The sequence below is a fragment of the Alligator sinensis genome, unplaced genomic scaffold (genome assembly GCF_000455745.1).
Source record: "Alligator sinensis unplaced genomic scaffold, ASM45574v1 scaffold863_2, whole genome shotgun sequence".
NCBI classification, from domain to species: domain Eukaryota; kingdom Metazoa; phylum Chordata; order Crocodylia; family Alligatoridae; genus Alligator; species Alligator sinensis.
This window is the reverse complement of record NW_005842780.1, coordinates 620,319-636,580: the sequence shown is the minus strand read 5'-3', so window position 1 is coordinate 636,580 and position 16,262 is coordinate 620,319. Positions and strand designations below refer to the sequence as shown.

The window sequence follows — 16,262 nt, the reverse complement described above, 5'->3', positions numbered from 1 at the left end:
TGAGCCAGCAGGCTTGTTAAAGAAAGGCTACAAGAGCACCCACAACCTGGCAGGCTTTGATCAGTTACTAACAGCCTGGAGAGCAGGTTCTGCAGGGAGCTGGGCCAAGTGGCAGCTCCCACCTGGTGGGACAGACTGCCTTGCCAAGGAAGTGCTCAAGCTGTGCTGTCTCCATTGACAGTTCTACAGAGCCTTTCTGTTAAGTCACTGATGCTTCTGTGCCCCCCCTGCTGGTGCACACAGATTAGGTCAGAAGCTTTTGCTGGCCCTCATGTCGCATGCCCTTGGATATCTTTGGAGTCGACAGAGGCCTTGCCAAGTCTACATAACTGGCAAAGAGCTGGCCAAGGGAAACGTCTTGGGAGCCCCAGCTCAACCCTGTCCAATGACCAGGCTCTTTGCAGAAAAACCATGGCTGATAAGCCAAGGGGTCATGAAGGAGAGCGTCAGGCTTAATGCTCACTAAAAAGCACCAGGATGATCCCTGGTGTTCCCTGCCAAGGAGACGGGACAGGACTACAAGAGGCCGAAATATCTGGGAGCCAGCCTCCTGCTTCCTTCTCACAGGCAGGGAGGAGTGGACGAGTGACACAAGCAAGGCAGGTCCAGGAGGGAAAGGCTCAGGAAGTCAAGAGGAAGGAGAGCCCGTTTTAATGGGCTGTTCCTACTTTGAGCAACCAGTGGCTCGTTCTGCCTGCCTCCCCCAGCAGGCACAATCTGCAGCCAGACGGCCCCCACAAGGGTGTCAGCATCAGCACTCACCTTCTCCGTGTTGACAGTTGCCCATGGGGCATCTCTCACCACAAATCCCTTGGATGGGGCCTTGGATTCCTCATGGGCAGAGGCCTTCATGTACACCTGCATTGCCTCATTGTCCACCACGTCAGCCAGCTGCAGGCACAGGACACAGCCCTGTTAAGCACAACCCTGCCATGTGCCCAGATCTAGCTCTCACTACACAAGTTAGCATTAGAAGCCAAAGCTCAGTAGGAGGCTCCACATTATCCTTGCTGCTTGTGATGACAGTGTTTCCCCAATCACAACAATGCAGTCTCCTTTCCATGCCCCTACCCCTAGTTCTACTGCTGCTGGCATGCCACACACCCATCCAAAAGGCCTCTGCCAGACTTCAGTAGTTTACCTCCCTCACATTTGGTCTCCGTTCCAGAAGCTCGCCACTGGGCTGTATGCTGGGCTTGGGCTCAAATGCCCACCCACTCACCTCTAGCTCTCAGCTTCCTTGGGCAAGTTAGAGAAAAACAGCTGAACTTGCCATATGTAGAGCCTGTATGCAAGAAGTCTGGGCTAATGCTGGAGTAGGAGATGGTGAAGCCCTTCTTTTCCACCTCCCCAAGAGAGGAGGCCAGAGAACCATTTAAACATCCAGGGCTGTGTATGGTAAGTCCACGATGGACCCATCTACCCTTTAACTTTCCAGTGGTGCTAGCTTGGGCTCACTGCAAACAAGACGAGGAGAGCTGGAGTTTAGGCCTAATGACAATACTTGGGCTCCTTGCTATCAAGGAAGTATGCCAGGCTAAAGCCAGTTCAGAGACCAGTCCCCTAGCCCTCACTTTCCCCACCACTTACGTATTCTTCTTCCAAGTTCAGGATGTGATCAATTGCTTCTTCCACATTTTCAGGGAGCCCTGTCACAGTCACACAATTGGGATCAGGAGCCCCGCTCTGTGGGAAGCGGATATCCACCTGGAACACAGGACAGCAAAGGTTTTTTACCCATGTCCCAGCAGCTTTACAGAACCCCTCCCTGAGGGCCCTTGCTCTGACATTACATGGTTAGTCTAGCACTGCCCTGGAGAGGATCAATTTGACACTGGCTCACACCAAGCCCCTCTGGCTAACCCACTTGGAGGAGGTGTGATCTGGAGCAGAAAAATTCCCAGCAGAACAGAATCCAAGCAACTTGGAGGCCAGAAGTAACAAAGTTCTCCAGAAGTTGCTGGCATCCCCTTTATGTCCAGAGCTGTGCAGTAGTGTAGTACCAGGAGAGCCAGTCCATGGTGCCTATCCTGGGCAAAGATCACCCTTCTCATCAGAGGTGTCTGTTTGAGGATCATAGGAGCCTGAGTAGGTAACCACAGCCACTCCTCATGTTTCGAGCAGCTGCTGTGGCAGCAAGCAGATGGGGGTGGGGGGCAGGAAGGGAGGAGAAAAAGCTGCTACTCCAAAGCATCCTTAGTGATCTTATCCTCCCTTTCAAGCCATTGCTAGCATCTCCTCAGGCTGGGAGGAGCAGAGGCAACGTTTCAGGGGTATGTGCGATTAAAATACACCCAGCCCACAGCTGCTAGACACTCAGTGGAAAGAACTTCCTCTTACTGCATTTGGAGCCCCAGCTACATGCTTTGCCCCAGATCCAGAAAGGAACAGACTCAGATACTGCGGTCAAGTTCTGCAGAGATCCTGCTCTGGTTGAAACCAGGCAGCAGGAGGGGAAATAGGAGGGCCAGCAGCTGCAGTCCATTACAAGCCAGCTCAGCTCCACCATCCTCCACAGTAGCAGCAGCTCACCTTGAACTCATCCATGATCTTGCGGATGGCTTTACCACGGGCTCCAATGATGCGGGCATGGACGCGATGGTCCAGAGTAACATCCTCAGAGACCATCTGCTCCAGTTCACCTACAATCTTCATGATGGCATCTCGGGCAGCCTCCGTGTTCTTCTCATAGCCCGTTATGGTGATCTGATCCTGGGCCTGGAAGACACACAGGGAGGGCATCAATATATGTGGAGGGAACAGAACCTACCCCAATCCCCACCCCAAACCTCTGAGCAGAAAGCAAGTGTTATAGGAGGCCCATCCCACTGGGCTCCCCAGGTAGGCTCACAGGAAGTTAGACCAGTGTCAGTAAGACCAAGAAGGCAGGCCTGTTGTAGGAAGCAACTATTGTCACCTTTACCAGCACTTCCTGCAGCAAGCAGCAGCAAGGAAGGTGGTGGTATGCATGTCTGCAGCCACAGCTCCAGGAGGTCTTTTGCATCCTTCAGTCCTCACCTGGTTGTCATCATCCTTATCTGGAAACTGAATGTTGACCTCATGCTCAGTACGGATCTGGGTGATCACTGCCCCCTTCCTTCCAATGATCTTTGGGTGGTACTTGGGGTCCACAGTGACTGTCAGCTTGAAGCTTCGCAAGGCCTGTAATAAGATAAACAAACCCTCCAGCATTTTATCCAGTTAAAGGGCATCAGGCCTCCACCCCCACATCGGGGGACATCATACACTTAGGCCAGTGCAGGGGGAGTACCATGCTTGCCCACAACATGTCCAGAACTGTCCCACTTGGACTAATATGGGAACCCTGCCCAAAAATGGTGGCCCTTGGAGCCACATGCATCTGCCTGGGGCCTACACAGCAGCCAAGCCACTGCCAGCTCCTGCCACTGCTTTCCCAGGAGTTGGGGGGCAGAGGAACCAAAAGGGAATTGATACGCTGCATCCTACATCTATGGGCAAGGATGGGGAGGATGGATTAGCCCTCAGTGATGGGGCAACAGTTTCTACACAAAATCCCAACTTCAATGAAGCCAGCAGGGAGACTCCCAACAATGGACACCATGCATTCTGCAGCAGGTTCTGCTTTGTGGCAGGTGTGCTTGGACAAGCCTGAAGATCCCAACTCCACTTAGCGTCTCCATTTTCCTCTGGACAAGCAGGAAATCTTCAGATGACTGAAGCCCACGGTCATGTTACTGTCTATGCTCAGACTGGATTGTCCATAGGTCACTAAAGGCGTACGGGTGTGGGGAAGGGCAGGGGAGAATGTGGAGCTTGGAGACCAGTCTTGCCCTGCTTTCTCCAAAATCAGGCTACTCGAGAAATGCTCAAATCCTGGCCTGCAGTTGTTTACATGGCTTATCTACTCCCTGCCTCCTTCAGCCAGCTCCCAGACAGCCCCAACTGGGTGTGGACGTCCCGGGCAAGAGGGCAAATCTTACCCGATCTTCTTGCTCTGCCTGCAGCTCCTTCACTCGTTCCAGCAGCCCCGCCTTAGCACGATCCAGGTTCACAGCCAGACCAGTGATTGTGATGATGTCAGACTGAAGCTCAGGGGCAGGGACTTGGATGTTCACCTAAAATGACAGACACCTACAGTCACTGCTACCTCACAGCAAGACAGCACATCAGCTCAAGATCACTGTTCAGTGCATGACACTGCCAGTAGCCCAGCCTGGAAGAACCAAAGCCAGCCTCCTGTCAATGCCTTTGGGCTGTGCTACCCCTGACATGTGGCACCAGCCTAAGGGCATTAGAGCAGCACAGCCCAATGGCCACTATTAGAGGGAATCAACCCCCTGATCCACCCAGCCTGGTTTCCAGCACTGGGTGCCGCAGAAAGTGTCCCACCTCCACCCACAGCAGCTAACTTGACCCACTGTACATGCCAGAAGGATGTAGATGATCACTACTGGTGCTGGTGCTAAGTCACATCCTTGAGTGATGCTGAACCAGACACGAAAGCCCCAATATCCAGCTCTGATCCCTGCCAGAACTAGAGCACAGCATCTGGTACTCAGGGCTAGGAGAGGGCAAACATTACATTAATGTCCTTGTGGCTTCCAAGTAATCACTCTTGTGTACACGCCCTGTCAGTCTAACACACCAATGTCTGCTAGGGGCAAGTCTGGCATCCAGGAGGGATAGGAATAAAACCCGACTTACTTCAAACTCATCCATCATCTTACGGATTCCGCTTCCTTTCTGACCTATGATATAACGATGCAGATCGAAGGGCACTTCCACCTCAATGGTGACAGGAACCAGAGCCTGCAGGGGCAAAAGGGAGACCACAGTGGTTACCAGAGAGAAACACTGGGCAAAACCCTGCAAGAAAACCACAGCAAACAGTATAAACCCACTCCTGAACAAACGGACCAAAAAGACTCCCTAGGGAAGACAAGGACTTCAGTCTAACAAATGGGGCAAGCTAGAGCATTTCAGCCTAGGAACAGCAAGCACAGCTTGACTGATGTGCCTAGACTGCTCTCACAAGCCTGGTAGTAAAACCCCATGGCTCAAGAACTCACTAGTGTTTGGGCTCTTTATAGCTTCACAGTTATACAGGGGTCAACTGGCACCCTTCTCCAGACCCATCAGTCCAAGAAATCCACATATGAAGGTGGAGTTTAACTGCCCCTCCCTGCCTGCTATACAGTTGACCACACAGCCCCAAAAGCACGCCTGTGTGGTTATGGCCTCAGACTTCTGCCAGTCAAAGTCTCCTGCTTCCAGGCATGAGCAGGTTAGAGGAGCAGTAGGACTCCAGCCAGACCCAGCAGCATTGCATACCTGCAAAGCCTCTCTTGCTGCTTCGCACTTCTCTCTGCGTCCAGAGATGATGATGATGTCACACTTCTTTGGTGAGCTGAGGTCCACCTCCTTGCCCTCTCCACCCTCTTCTCCATTCTCCTGCACAGCTGGCTCTGTGGCAGGGGCTAAGGATGTGACACAGGATTCCGCACTCAACTGCTTATGCCATTGGCATTCCTCCCACAACAGCATACGTCTTCCACCTTGCTCAGTAAAACCCCAGGACACCCAGTTCTGAGCACAGGAATGACATCCACCACATCAAGCTCCTGCAGACTGCCCTACTGCTGCACATGAAGCTGTCTCCGGAGAGCACCACCTCCGCCTCAGCTCCATCCTGGACTGGAAGTTGCGTTTGGACAGCCTTTGCCAACAAACCTGCCATGACTTGCCCAGACTAGACCCTCCCCAGCCCAAGATGGGTTCTTTCTGCATATCAGTCCTTACAGCCACCACAGTACAAGCTCTGTTTGTAGCCCACTGCTGCTCCTCTGAAACAAGATTTTCCCCTTAAGATCTAGCACCTAGAAAAGTCTCTCAAATTCCACCTGGCCTAATTTTTTATTTAACAGACCAAACCAATGTCATACTGTGCTCATCCCACCTCCTCTTCCTGGCACATAACCTATCACTTTTCTCCCTACCCCATACCTGGGTTTTCTTCTCGGTCAGGGAACTTGATCTGAACACCGTAGTCCCGAGTGATCTGCTGAATCCGGGAGCCTTTGGGGCCCATGATGGAGCGATGAAACTTCTGGGGGATGGCGCATTCAGTTGTCACCTGAGCTTCCTGCACAGATGAAAGAGGAAGAGCCTGAATGACCCAGGCTGGCCTATTGTACTGCCCACCTTCCTGCTTGGTCAATGCACAGCAGGCAAACACTTGCCACCAGACAAGTCCATATGGACAAAGCTATCAGAGGGGGCCACGGTGCACAGCAACAACTCTTCTTCCCAAGAGTGTCAAAATCCTCATTTCAGTGGCAGAAGGCTAGCCTTTGAAATCTAAAGCTGCACCCCCCCACCCCTCCATGAAGTTAGAGACCTCAATTCAAGTTTCTTGTGCCCATGCTCTTCTCAAGATTGCTGCCCAGTAGGGTTGAACAGTAACAGTCTAAGGAGACCAGAGGAAGAGCAGGGTCATTAACTGCTGGTCTGCTCCAAGAGCCCCCACTGACATGACTGGTCCACTTCTGGAGGAAGGAAAACCCCAACTGCACCCAGTGCTCGAAGGGCTCCCTGCACCTTAGAGCAGGATAGGGACAGAGTCACCAGCCCCCAAGTACATTACTGAGCTGAGAGCACGATAAAGCTGCCCTTTAACAAAGGACAGCAAGAGGTACAAATTCTATCCCCACCCCCAGGAAACTACAGGGCTAAATAGCATGGTGTGAACTGGGATCAACGTCCACATTTCTGCTGGGACCGCAAGTGAAGTGGCATAGGGAGGACCGTCCCAATTTTGGTATTACTAAGGCAGACAAAACTACCCCATCCCATACTCCCTCCTGGAAAAAGCCTGGGTTAGGGATTCAAAGGAATCTCAACTCCCAGCAAAGGCAGCTTTCCCAGACTATGACCCCAAGACAGGCTAAAGCCTGGTCACAAACAGTACCAGGGCAAGGCATCCCAGATAGGACATAGGAGCTATAGTAGTGAACATGAGCCTGCTGCTCCTCAGGCCTGTAAGACTGTATGAAATCAAGACTCTACTTATTAGAGAGGGGAGGTTTAGAGGCAAAGAGGAGGAACAATTAAAGCAAGGAAGAGCTGTTAAGTGGCTCCCTCCTGAGGCAAGCCTAAGCTACGCCTGATGGACAAGTACCAGGTCCTCGATGATCTCCTGGATGCGCTTCTTGGCTGCTTCCACGCAATCCTTTGCTCCTTTAAGGGTAACCTTGTCACTCTGGGTGCCAGAGCGGGGGAAACTGACCATCACACCACCATACTCATCAGCAATCTCACGCAGGACCTGCCCTCTGCGAATGACAAAGTGGCGGTGGTGTTTGGGGTCCACCATCATGGAGTCCTCAACTACGTTATCCTGCAGACAAAAGGGACACAGAACAGCCATGCATGCTTACTACACTCCACTTCTGCGTTTAAAAACAAACAAACAAACCTTTAACCAGGTCCTTCATTCATAAGCTCCCACAGACCCCACCCTATGGAGGTTCTGTCCCAACTCCAAGCCACCTAGCTAGTTCAGTGATGGCAGATGCCAAGTAATACCTTCTTCACCATAAAGGAGCATGAGGGAAGGAGAGAAGTAGTTCCTTCCTCACCAGGTTTTTGATGAGTGTCTCCAATTCTTTCTGAGCTTCCTTGACAGCCTCCTCAGTCCCCATGATGGTGATGAGCTCCTGATCTTTGTCTTCAGAGGTGGGAAAGATGATACGAGCCCCTGTGTTATCACGCACCTTCCGGATGTTGCCACCACCTTTGCCTATCAGGAACTTGTGATACTCTGGCTTGGCGCGAAGGTCCACTGTGTAGCTCTTTGTTTGCTGCACAGAAACAGAGCCCCCCGCAGAGAACAGAGCATGTATGAATACTCAAACATACGTGAATATACCATTTAACATGCCTCAGGAACATGCAGACTTTTCAGGATAAGCATGGTACATGCATGTCTGCTGAGAGGGACAAGTGCCCAATAACTCAGAAATTCAAGCTTTTGGAGCCAAAGCAAAACTAGAAGCAAGTCTGGTATCATAACAGGTATGACTAGGCTAAGAGGCAACAACTCAAATGTTTCTTTGCTGCAACATGACCTTGCAAGAACATTAAGCAAGGGTATTGATGAAAATGGGAGCACTCCAGGGAACACTTATGCACAAGAGGCAAGTCCCCTGCAGGGTAAGATCATGTCCCTTCAGACTCCAACTTGCTGTTTTACAGCAGCTATGAACCAGAATATAAAGAAGAAGATGAGCTGATCTGATCCATAAGCCTTTCCTGGAGATATTTTTGTTATTAAGAGTCCATCCTGTATGTCAGTCCTTCAACTGGAGACTTTAATTACATCCAGTTATACCAAGGGACACCAATATTTCAATTGGAAGGGGAAGTTAACATTTCTGTTTCTTCATTCTGAAATAAGAGAACCATGCTTGAGCAAGAGCCAGATCAAAATAAAGGGAGCTAGTTGGAGCACTTAGTTCACTGAATTATCTGTTTCCAGAATGACTAAGTACTCAAAATTCTTGCACTGTCCATACCTTCCAGCACTTCCCATGGGACGCCAGAGGGGAACAGCAACACACTAGGAAGAAATAACCATGCCGAAGGATCTAATCCACCCCTATAAGGCAGGCCTCACCTTCTCCTCTGCCAGGTGCAGCAGCTGTTTCTTGGCCTTCTCCACATCTTGGGCAGGGCCCCTGATGGTCACAGTGTCACTGCCAGAGCCCTCAGTAGGGAAGTGGATATGAACTCCACCGCACTCCTCCATGATGGAACGGATAAAGCGGCCTTTGGCACCAATGAGCGAGTTGTGCAGCTTGGAAGGGATGGAGACCTCCACTTCTGTAATGTTGGCCTAGGAGGAGACAGCACCAGGTAATTAAGGTCACATTGCATGGCAAGTTGCTGGAGGAAACTGCTGGGGATGGAGAGAGACAAAGACAGAGCCTGTTTGTCTCCTCAGCTCATCTCCCAGCAGGCATGGAGGCCACTGGGAGATGTTCACAAAGCTACTTATTAAAAGCAAATCTGAGCAGAGAGCAACTTGGATATCTGCCAAGCAGATGCTGTGAGAGCCAGCACATGTCAGTCTCCCTCTACCCTTTACTGTGCTGAGAAAGCATTACCTCCCATGTCATGGGGACAGTTTGGGAACAAGGGAATTTAGTGCATTTCATCATCATCCGAAAAGAATATAAATCAACTTGCAAACGCAGAGATTCTCATCAGAAGTCTTAATGGGAATGCATGAAAGCCTCAGTATAGAGAACAGCAGCCACAGCATAAGTGATGAACACGAGAACATACTGGACTTATCTTGCCTGGGCAGGCTCCTGATAACACCTTGATATACCTTGCTAGGTTTTGAGGGCACCATTTTTAATCATCCTGATAATTATCTGGAGAAGGTGGTTTCAAAGTAAAGCAACCTCAGTAGTAGGGTGATTTTACTAAAGAGCTCAGGTGCTAGCCTTGTTGAAATCCTGAATATGTTCACACAGCAGAACGTCCTCACTAGTCAGACAGCTTTACTTTTCTAGAATTCAGTCGATGCACAGCTTCTCCTAGTCTAACTGCTATTTTAGAAGTTTGTACTCAAGATTTCCACCTTGCCAAGATAGATATAAAAGACCCTCCTGAAGAGGATGCCAAAAATAGTCAGACCTAAGACAAGAACCATTAGTGAGAACCTGGTCTCTTAGGTAAATACTCCCCAGTTCTCTCCCAAGATTCAAACCATGAGCTAAACAAGAATTTAGAGCAATTAAGTCTCTAGGGCTCTTCTTCATAATCCTTTTGTTTTTATGCACCTGGTTCTCTTGGAGTCTCCTAGGTTTTGTCAAGTGCTCATGACCCATTTTAACACTTGCAGTAAAAGTAAGGACCCCAGTTACCAGCTCTTTTTGGATGGCGAGGATCCTATGGCGAGCAGCTTCACAGTTTGCTCTCTTGCCCGTGATGACAATTGTTTCCGAATTGCTGTTCTCCGCCGGGAGATCAATCTTGGTGTTACTTTCCTCACGGATCTGCAACAAAATACATTATAGGATGTGGCCTGTGCCAGAGGACATTCTGGGAGGTAAACTGCATTTTAAATAGATGAGCATGTGGAACCAAGCTGAAAGCAGAAAGAGAAAGAGCTAAGGGAACTTCATTTAATGTCAGAGGACCCAGTCTGATCATCTCACCTTTTTGATGTTGGCACCTCCTTTCCCAATGATGTTTTTGTGGAATTGTTTGAAGATGGGGACAGAAATAGAAAAGCTGTTCTCAACCTTCCAAATAGAGAAAAAAGGAATTAGTTAGCTATGGAGATGGAGTTACACTAAACAAGCCTGCCAATGCCTCATGCTTTCTATTGTTGTTGAAACTCTTACCCAGGTTAGAGTCTTTTCTTACCCCTTAAATACCTTATGATTAATGAGACTAAGATCAGAAAAGTACAGCCACTTAAGAGACTGAAGCCAGCAAGATGGGAAGCCAACTCCTTTCCACCGAATTAACCTGAAGTCTTATTAAAAAATATCAACCACAATATAGGGGGGTCCCACTCATCTACTCTGATGTTAAAGTGCCAAATATATCAAGTTGGGTCAGTTCTCCATCCCAAAACCACACAAGCCATGAAGGAAGATGACAAAGCTCTCATACCAGGTCTGCCACCATCTTCTGCATGTACTTGGTGCATTTTTCCACCTCATTCTTGGGCCCTCTGAGTTGAACAATGTCGCTCTTGTGTGCCGGGTCTGGGAAGTTGATGATAACCTGCAAGAGGCAATCACTTCAGGGCAAGATCATGTAAAATTCAATGTTATTATCAGCGAGGCCCTCATATTTGAGGAACCTTCCCCTCAAGAGTGTTATAAGAATTCCCAACAGGGCCAAGAATGCCCTGTACATTTGCCAACAGTTTGAACACCTGAGTAGCCAGCAAACAATGGCATTACTCAAACTCAAATGTTAGAAATGTGTTCTCTTAGGACTCCGTGCCAGGGTACCATGTCACAACTACAGTATTATTAAAACCCATGAGATTGGGAGTGGGGTGGGCATCACTAAAGCATTGCAGCCAGCTGAAAGAGAACTGCAGTCAGTTACCCTAACACTTAAAAATGAAGAGAAACCCACAAATATTAGTAGAGGCACCAGGATTCTTGGGGAGCCTCACCTCTGGGAATTTCTCCCGGATTTCTCGGATCCGCTCGCCTTTCTGCCCAATGATGGTTCGGTGGAATTTCTGCTCAATAATTAAGTCCTTGGTACGTTCATTCTCCTGTGAGAATATATACCACAAAATGTTAAACAGCAGAGTCTGCACCTTTCAATTTTCCCAGTTTGACACCTGACAATTATGGGACAGTAACAGCTCCCAAATAACCAATCACCTCTGGCAAGCTACAGGTACTGTGACCTGGGAATGATAGACGGATGCTCTAAAGCAGGGGTAGGCAACCCCCAGCACAGGTGCCAGAGTGTGGCACTTAAAGGCATTTTGCTTGGCACTTGTACCTTGGGATGGACAGCAGAGAAGGGGTCGGGGCTGTGCTGCCATAACAAGAATTGGGCCACTCACGACTCCCCCACCGTCTGCCCCCCTGCACACCAACATTTTACAAGTCAAGGTTGTGGGTGTTTTTTGCACTCTGCCCCAAAACGTTGTCAATCCCTGCTCTAAAGCTACAGACAGGAATCAAGTTTACTCTGCCACTAGCAGCTGCACAGTACATGGCACACAAGTACTGGCTGGGGTGAAGGCCCTTGTTGCACAAGCATGAGTTAGAAGTACTGGTACAAGAGCTTTGCCAATGGGATCTCTCAAGGATCAAGCCATGGCACCTTCCTACTCACCATACGCGAGGCAAGTTCCAGCAGCTCTTTCTTGGCCTGTTGGACCCCCTGAGGGTCTCCTTCAATTCGAATCAGGTTGCTCTTCTCATTGTCTGGGGGGATGCGCACAGACACCTTGTACTGGTCCTTAATCCTGTTAACTGCAAGGCAAATACTGGGCTGAAGAAACAGATGAGCATATCACAACTTGTTTGCCAGTCCAGGCCTCACACAAGGACTTGTTTTACAAGGACACCTTGTACCCCAAATTGGCCTCCAAAGAGGCTCTATCTTTTCCACAGAGAAAATAAGAAAATACAAATAGGAAAAAAAGGGAAGCAAAAAACTTTTCCCAGCCTAGAAGGTCAGCAAGAACAGGCCTGTCTGCTACACAAGAAACTACAAAAGACAGCCTAGTGTCCACAAATCTAAGGGATATCTCCAGAATGCAGCATCTTTCCATTCTCCATGCCCCTAACACCTCTCCCTCCACCTAAATAATCCAGCTATTTAGATAAAATCACGTTGGTTTGTTCTTGAGGAACAAACATGAATTTAGGGGCTAATCTTGGATTGTAGCAGATGATTAGCACATTGCATCATTTACAAAGCAACTCAAAGGAGGGAAGTTTTAGCATCTTTCCATTCTAGTAGAGAAGAAGAGTTTATGGGTGTGAAGGCCATCCATGACAACTTGGAATTAAACCAAACAAAAACCACTGCATTGCACATTGTTCTAGTGTCCTCCGAGCCAAGAGCTCTTCCTGTGAGCGCCTGTTAAGTGTTAAGCCAATACAGATCACCAGATCACAGAATCGCGCCTGTTAAGTGTTAAGCCAATACAGATCATTAGATCACAGAATTCCAGCCACTGTCTAATGAAGGTGAGAAACGTTCTATGGCCCCTTGCATTTGTCTATCAAAAGGCTTCCTACTCACTATTGGCTCCATTCTTTCCAATGAGGTGTCGGTGGAACTTGTGATCAACATTGATCTCTGCATAATCCATCCGGTTGATCTGCAAAGAATCATGTGATGTTAGCTGGCCTGAAGGGTACAAGCTCTTGCATTTTATGCCCCGAATAGTGTCTCATTAGCAATACTGGACTTCAGCAATATTGGACCCCCCAGTACTCAGTCACTATATTGCCTGCTTTCTGTATCTTCTCAATTCAGGGGTAAAGTTCTTGAGGCTCTATAACGCATACACACATTTCTGGTTTGTGCTGCTCATTGCTTTCAGCAATTCATTCCTTTACCAGGAATTGTAACATGCCAACTCACCAAATCCTTGACCATGGCCTCAATCTGTTCTTGAGCCACATTAACATCCTCTGTGGGTCCCTCCAAGGTGATTTTATCTTCCCCTTCCGTGAACTCGATGTGAACCTTTGAATAAGATGAGACCAGACCCCAGTAAGAACTTGTAAGTGCACAACCCAAATCAGCACTGCTGGCAAAGGCTGGCTTTTTCCACTCCTGGTAGGGAGCAAAGCAAACTTGCATGCCATCTTGCTATTTGTTTGAAAGGAAGGTGACCTTTTTCAGTGGTTGCATGGCTTAGTTTTTATTCCCAACACTGAAAGCAACTTTACACAACACACCCACCATCTCTCTCACCCTCCGAAACTCCCGGGTTGCAGCACCATAGAGTATAACCACCACACTGATGAATACTTAGTAGCCATGTATACATGTACAATTAATGCAAATGAATAAACTCCACTGCAATTTGAGCCAGAATAAAGTAAACCTAATGTCACAGTCTACATGCGAGTTTAAGCGCAGCAATGTACTCCACTGGCAGATAGTAGTGTCTGACTAGACTATCTGATAGCACTGTAAATTAGTCTATACTGGCGCAATTGCTGCACACATGTAGATGGTGACACTTTACTGGGCAATAGATTAGAATTATATAAAACTAGAGGAACAGGATGCAGTCTGAGCCCAACAGAAAGACCATCTTGTCAGGAAGTATGCTCTCTTCCCTAACCCCATCCATCCCCAAAGGGTGTCCTATAGTAGCTCCAAGACACCCAGAGGCTTTAGGAAGAGGTTAGAAGAAAGCAGCAAGAGCCACTTCAAGGAAAGGCGCTGCTGAATAGAGCAGTGTAAGCAAAGTCATCCCATGCCCTCCCTACCTTTGGCATCTGCTGAGTGATTTTGGCCAGGTTTTGTCCTTTCTTTCCAATAATAAAACGGTGAAGCCAAGAAGGGGCAGAGACTGAGGAGACGGTAAAACTGTTAGCCTAGGAAGAATACAGACATTATGATTATGAAGAAGGCCTGCTGTAACTTGCCCAACACACTAGGCCTACTTCAGTTTAACCTCTGCTCTAGCCTACTTGGTACAGGATTCTCAAGCTAACTTTTGCAGGCAAGAGCATGATATATCCTTGGCCCCCTCCTCCAGATGCTCTAGAATCTGCTCAAATCTTTTACCGTTCAGGCAGAATAGGGCAGAAAGTTATTTCTTATTGGAGCAGGGTGGGGGGAGGGGCACATAAAGAGGAGACTGAAAAGGTGACCTACACTGTAAGCATTACCTTTGCATAGACTTCAGTCAATGCCTGCCCAAGCTTTTCAGGCTCACCACGCAGTATCACCGTCTCAGAGCTGCTGTCAGTGGGTGGGATCTCGACCGAGACTCCAGTTTTCTCCAAGATCTCCTGCAGGGAATTCCCCTTGGGGCCGATGACATATTTGTGCTGGGACTTTTTCACCTCCACTGCAATAGTCGTAGTCTTCTTTTTCTGTGGGGGCAGAGGCACTAGGGCATCAATCACAAGGGGCAGGGAAGGAAGAGAGAGGAGGGAGGGGAAGCCACCAGATATAGTGAAACTCTTCACCCAGAAAGGAAGAAAGCAAGGATGAATAAGATGGTTGTAAGGTAACCCAGGGCAATTTACACTCTTCCATATTTTAAAAAGGTAGGTCTCATAAGGGAAGTCCGATGCTTACAACTCAAATAAAGCATGAGACCTACTATTAGACTATGCTCTGTGGCGCACAGTCCTTTCAGCACAAGCAGGTAGAAGCACTCACACACTTAGTCCTTTGCACAATGAGGCCCAGATCCCCAATAGTGTCCTCTAGGTGACACCGCAACACTGTAAGTACATGGACTACCATGCCGTAAGCTGATTACGGCCAGGATTTCAACAAATACAGACTTAGCTGAGGAGAGAGCACTTCAGAACAGTGCCAGCTAGTAGGAAGTTAGCAGGAGCCAAATTCACTCTTCAGCTGCCCATTACATGCAGAGCTGTGTTAAGCAACTGCCTATTCTAGTCTTCAAGCCACACCTTCAAATGCCTCCTTCTTCCTAGTTCTGTGCCTTCCCACTCAGACCTTTGAGATTAAAAACACAACAACTCAAACGGTATGCAGTCGGCCAACTCCAGGAAATGTGTCGAGTCAAACATCTGTCACCTTCTCTGGAAATAAGCCTAAGCTACCAAAAGATCCACTCTTCTGTAATAGGAGATGTCAACATAGCTGATGGGATCCAAAAGATGGACTACATTCTGGGAAGGATACAAAGGGATTGACAGGATACATTAAGTGGGAAAGGTAAGGTTAGGGAACAGGATGCATTTTCTACAGACCACCCATACCTTTTCCTCATAGATCTTCTTCACACGAGCTACAGCTTGGGCCAACTGTTCCTTTTCTCCAGTGAAGACTATCTCCGTCTTGTTGACACTGGGTGGTGGAATGTTGATGCGTGTCCCTGTCTCCTGCATGATCTCGCTCACCAGCTTGTTGTAAGGGCCTGCGATGAAGGGGTGGAACACCTTATCCACATCCAGTCTCTCCACAGCACGTTTATCCTAGATAGACCCAAAACAAGAGGACAGACTCTTTACAGAGCTCCATGGGTAGATCCTGGGTAAAGTATGCTCAGAAGTCCCTTCCAGCAAAGACTAAGTTCTCAAAATCAATTCTGTTTCTAACATACCCATCAGTACAAAGCATTCTTAAAGTTTCATGCTTACCTGATCTTACAGTACATCCTTTCCCCAACTCCTACAAGATACTACAGATAATGATGTAGTCATTTAGGTTCTTAATACTTTTATGACCCTCAAGTCCTTCAGCCTATATACATCTGGCCAAAGAAAGCCATGGCACTCTCAGCAACAGATTTCAGTGTGTTCAGACACCATCCAGGGAGCAACCCTTTACTACAAGTCAGTCTGCAGCTGGATCCATCTGCTATTCGGACAGTCTAAAAGAAAGAGCTGCATCTGCTGGCAGCACACTGGCCCTGACCAGTGAAGAGTATCCTGGAAAGCCTGGAAGAATGGATACAAGTTAAAGCCTGACTGCCAAATGGGAAGATACAGGACAAGAGCTGCTCGTCACTGCTGAGGGATCCATCTTTTTTTTGCCAGCAAGACCCCCCCCCC

The 16,262-nt window shown here is 48.5% G+C and overlaps 1 protein-coding gene across 4 annotated transcripts in view; it reads right to left on the bottom strand.

The window, feature by feature from the left end:
- The window catches only part of HDLBP (high density lipoprotein binding protein), a 43,206-nt gene that overhangs the window by 2,653 nt on the left and 24,291 nt on the right, over positions 1 to 16,262 (bottom strand). For 3 of the 4 annotated variants that reach the window (XM_006034879.3, XM_025216985.1, XM_006034880.3), the window contains exons 7-27: positions 15,468 to 15,683; positions 14,397 to 14,603; positions 13,992 to 14,099; positions 13,132 to 13,236; positions 12,787 to 12,865; positions 11,869 to 12,008; positions 11,189 to 11,293; positions 10,672 to 10,785; positions 10,209 to 10,295; positions 9,915 to 10,046; positions 8,657 to 8,875; positions 7,620 to 7,841; positions 7,160 to 7,378; positions 5,986 to 6,124; positions 5,314 to 5,459; positions 4,687 to 4,791; positions 3,963 to 4,097; positions 3,019 to 3,162; positions 2,533 to 2,718; positions 1,591 to 1,707; positions 763 to 891 (exon numbers count right to left, since the gene is read on the bottom strand). In XM_006034879.3, the coding sequence (XP_006034941.1) occupies positions 763 to 891; positions 1,591 to 1,707; positions 2,533 to 2,718; positions 3,019 to 3,162; positions 3,963 to 4,097; positions 4,687 to 4,791; positions 5,314 to 5,459; positions 5,986 to 6,124; positions 7,160 to 7,378; positions 7,620 to 7,841; positions 8,657 to 8,875; positions 9,915 to 10,046; positions 10,209 to 10,295; positions 10,672 to 10,785; positions 11,189 to 11,293; positions 11,869 to 12,008; positions 12,787 to 12,865; positions 13,132 to 13,236; positions 13,992 to 14,099; positions 14,397 to 14,603; positions 15,468 to 15,683 (3,054 nt within the window). The remainder of the gene's footprint in view (positions 1 to 762; positions 892 to 1,590; positions 1,708 to 2,532; positions 2,719 to 3,018; positions 3,163 to 3,962; positions 4,098 to 4,686; positions 4,792 to 5,313; positions 5,460 to 5,985; positions 6,125 to 7,159; positions 7,379 to 7,619; positions 7,842 to 8,656; positions 8,876 to 9,914; positions 10,047 to 10,208; positions 10,296 to 10,671; positions 10,786 to 11,188; positions 11,294 to 11,868; positions 12,009 to 12,786; positions 12,866 to 13,131; positions 13,237 to 13,991; positions 14,100 to 14,396; positions 14,604 to 15,467; positions 15,684 to 16,262) is intronic. The other variant, XM_025216986.1, reaches the window with a different exon arrangement.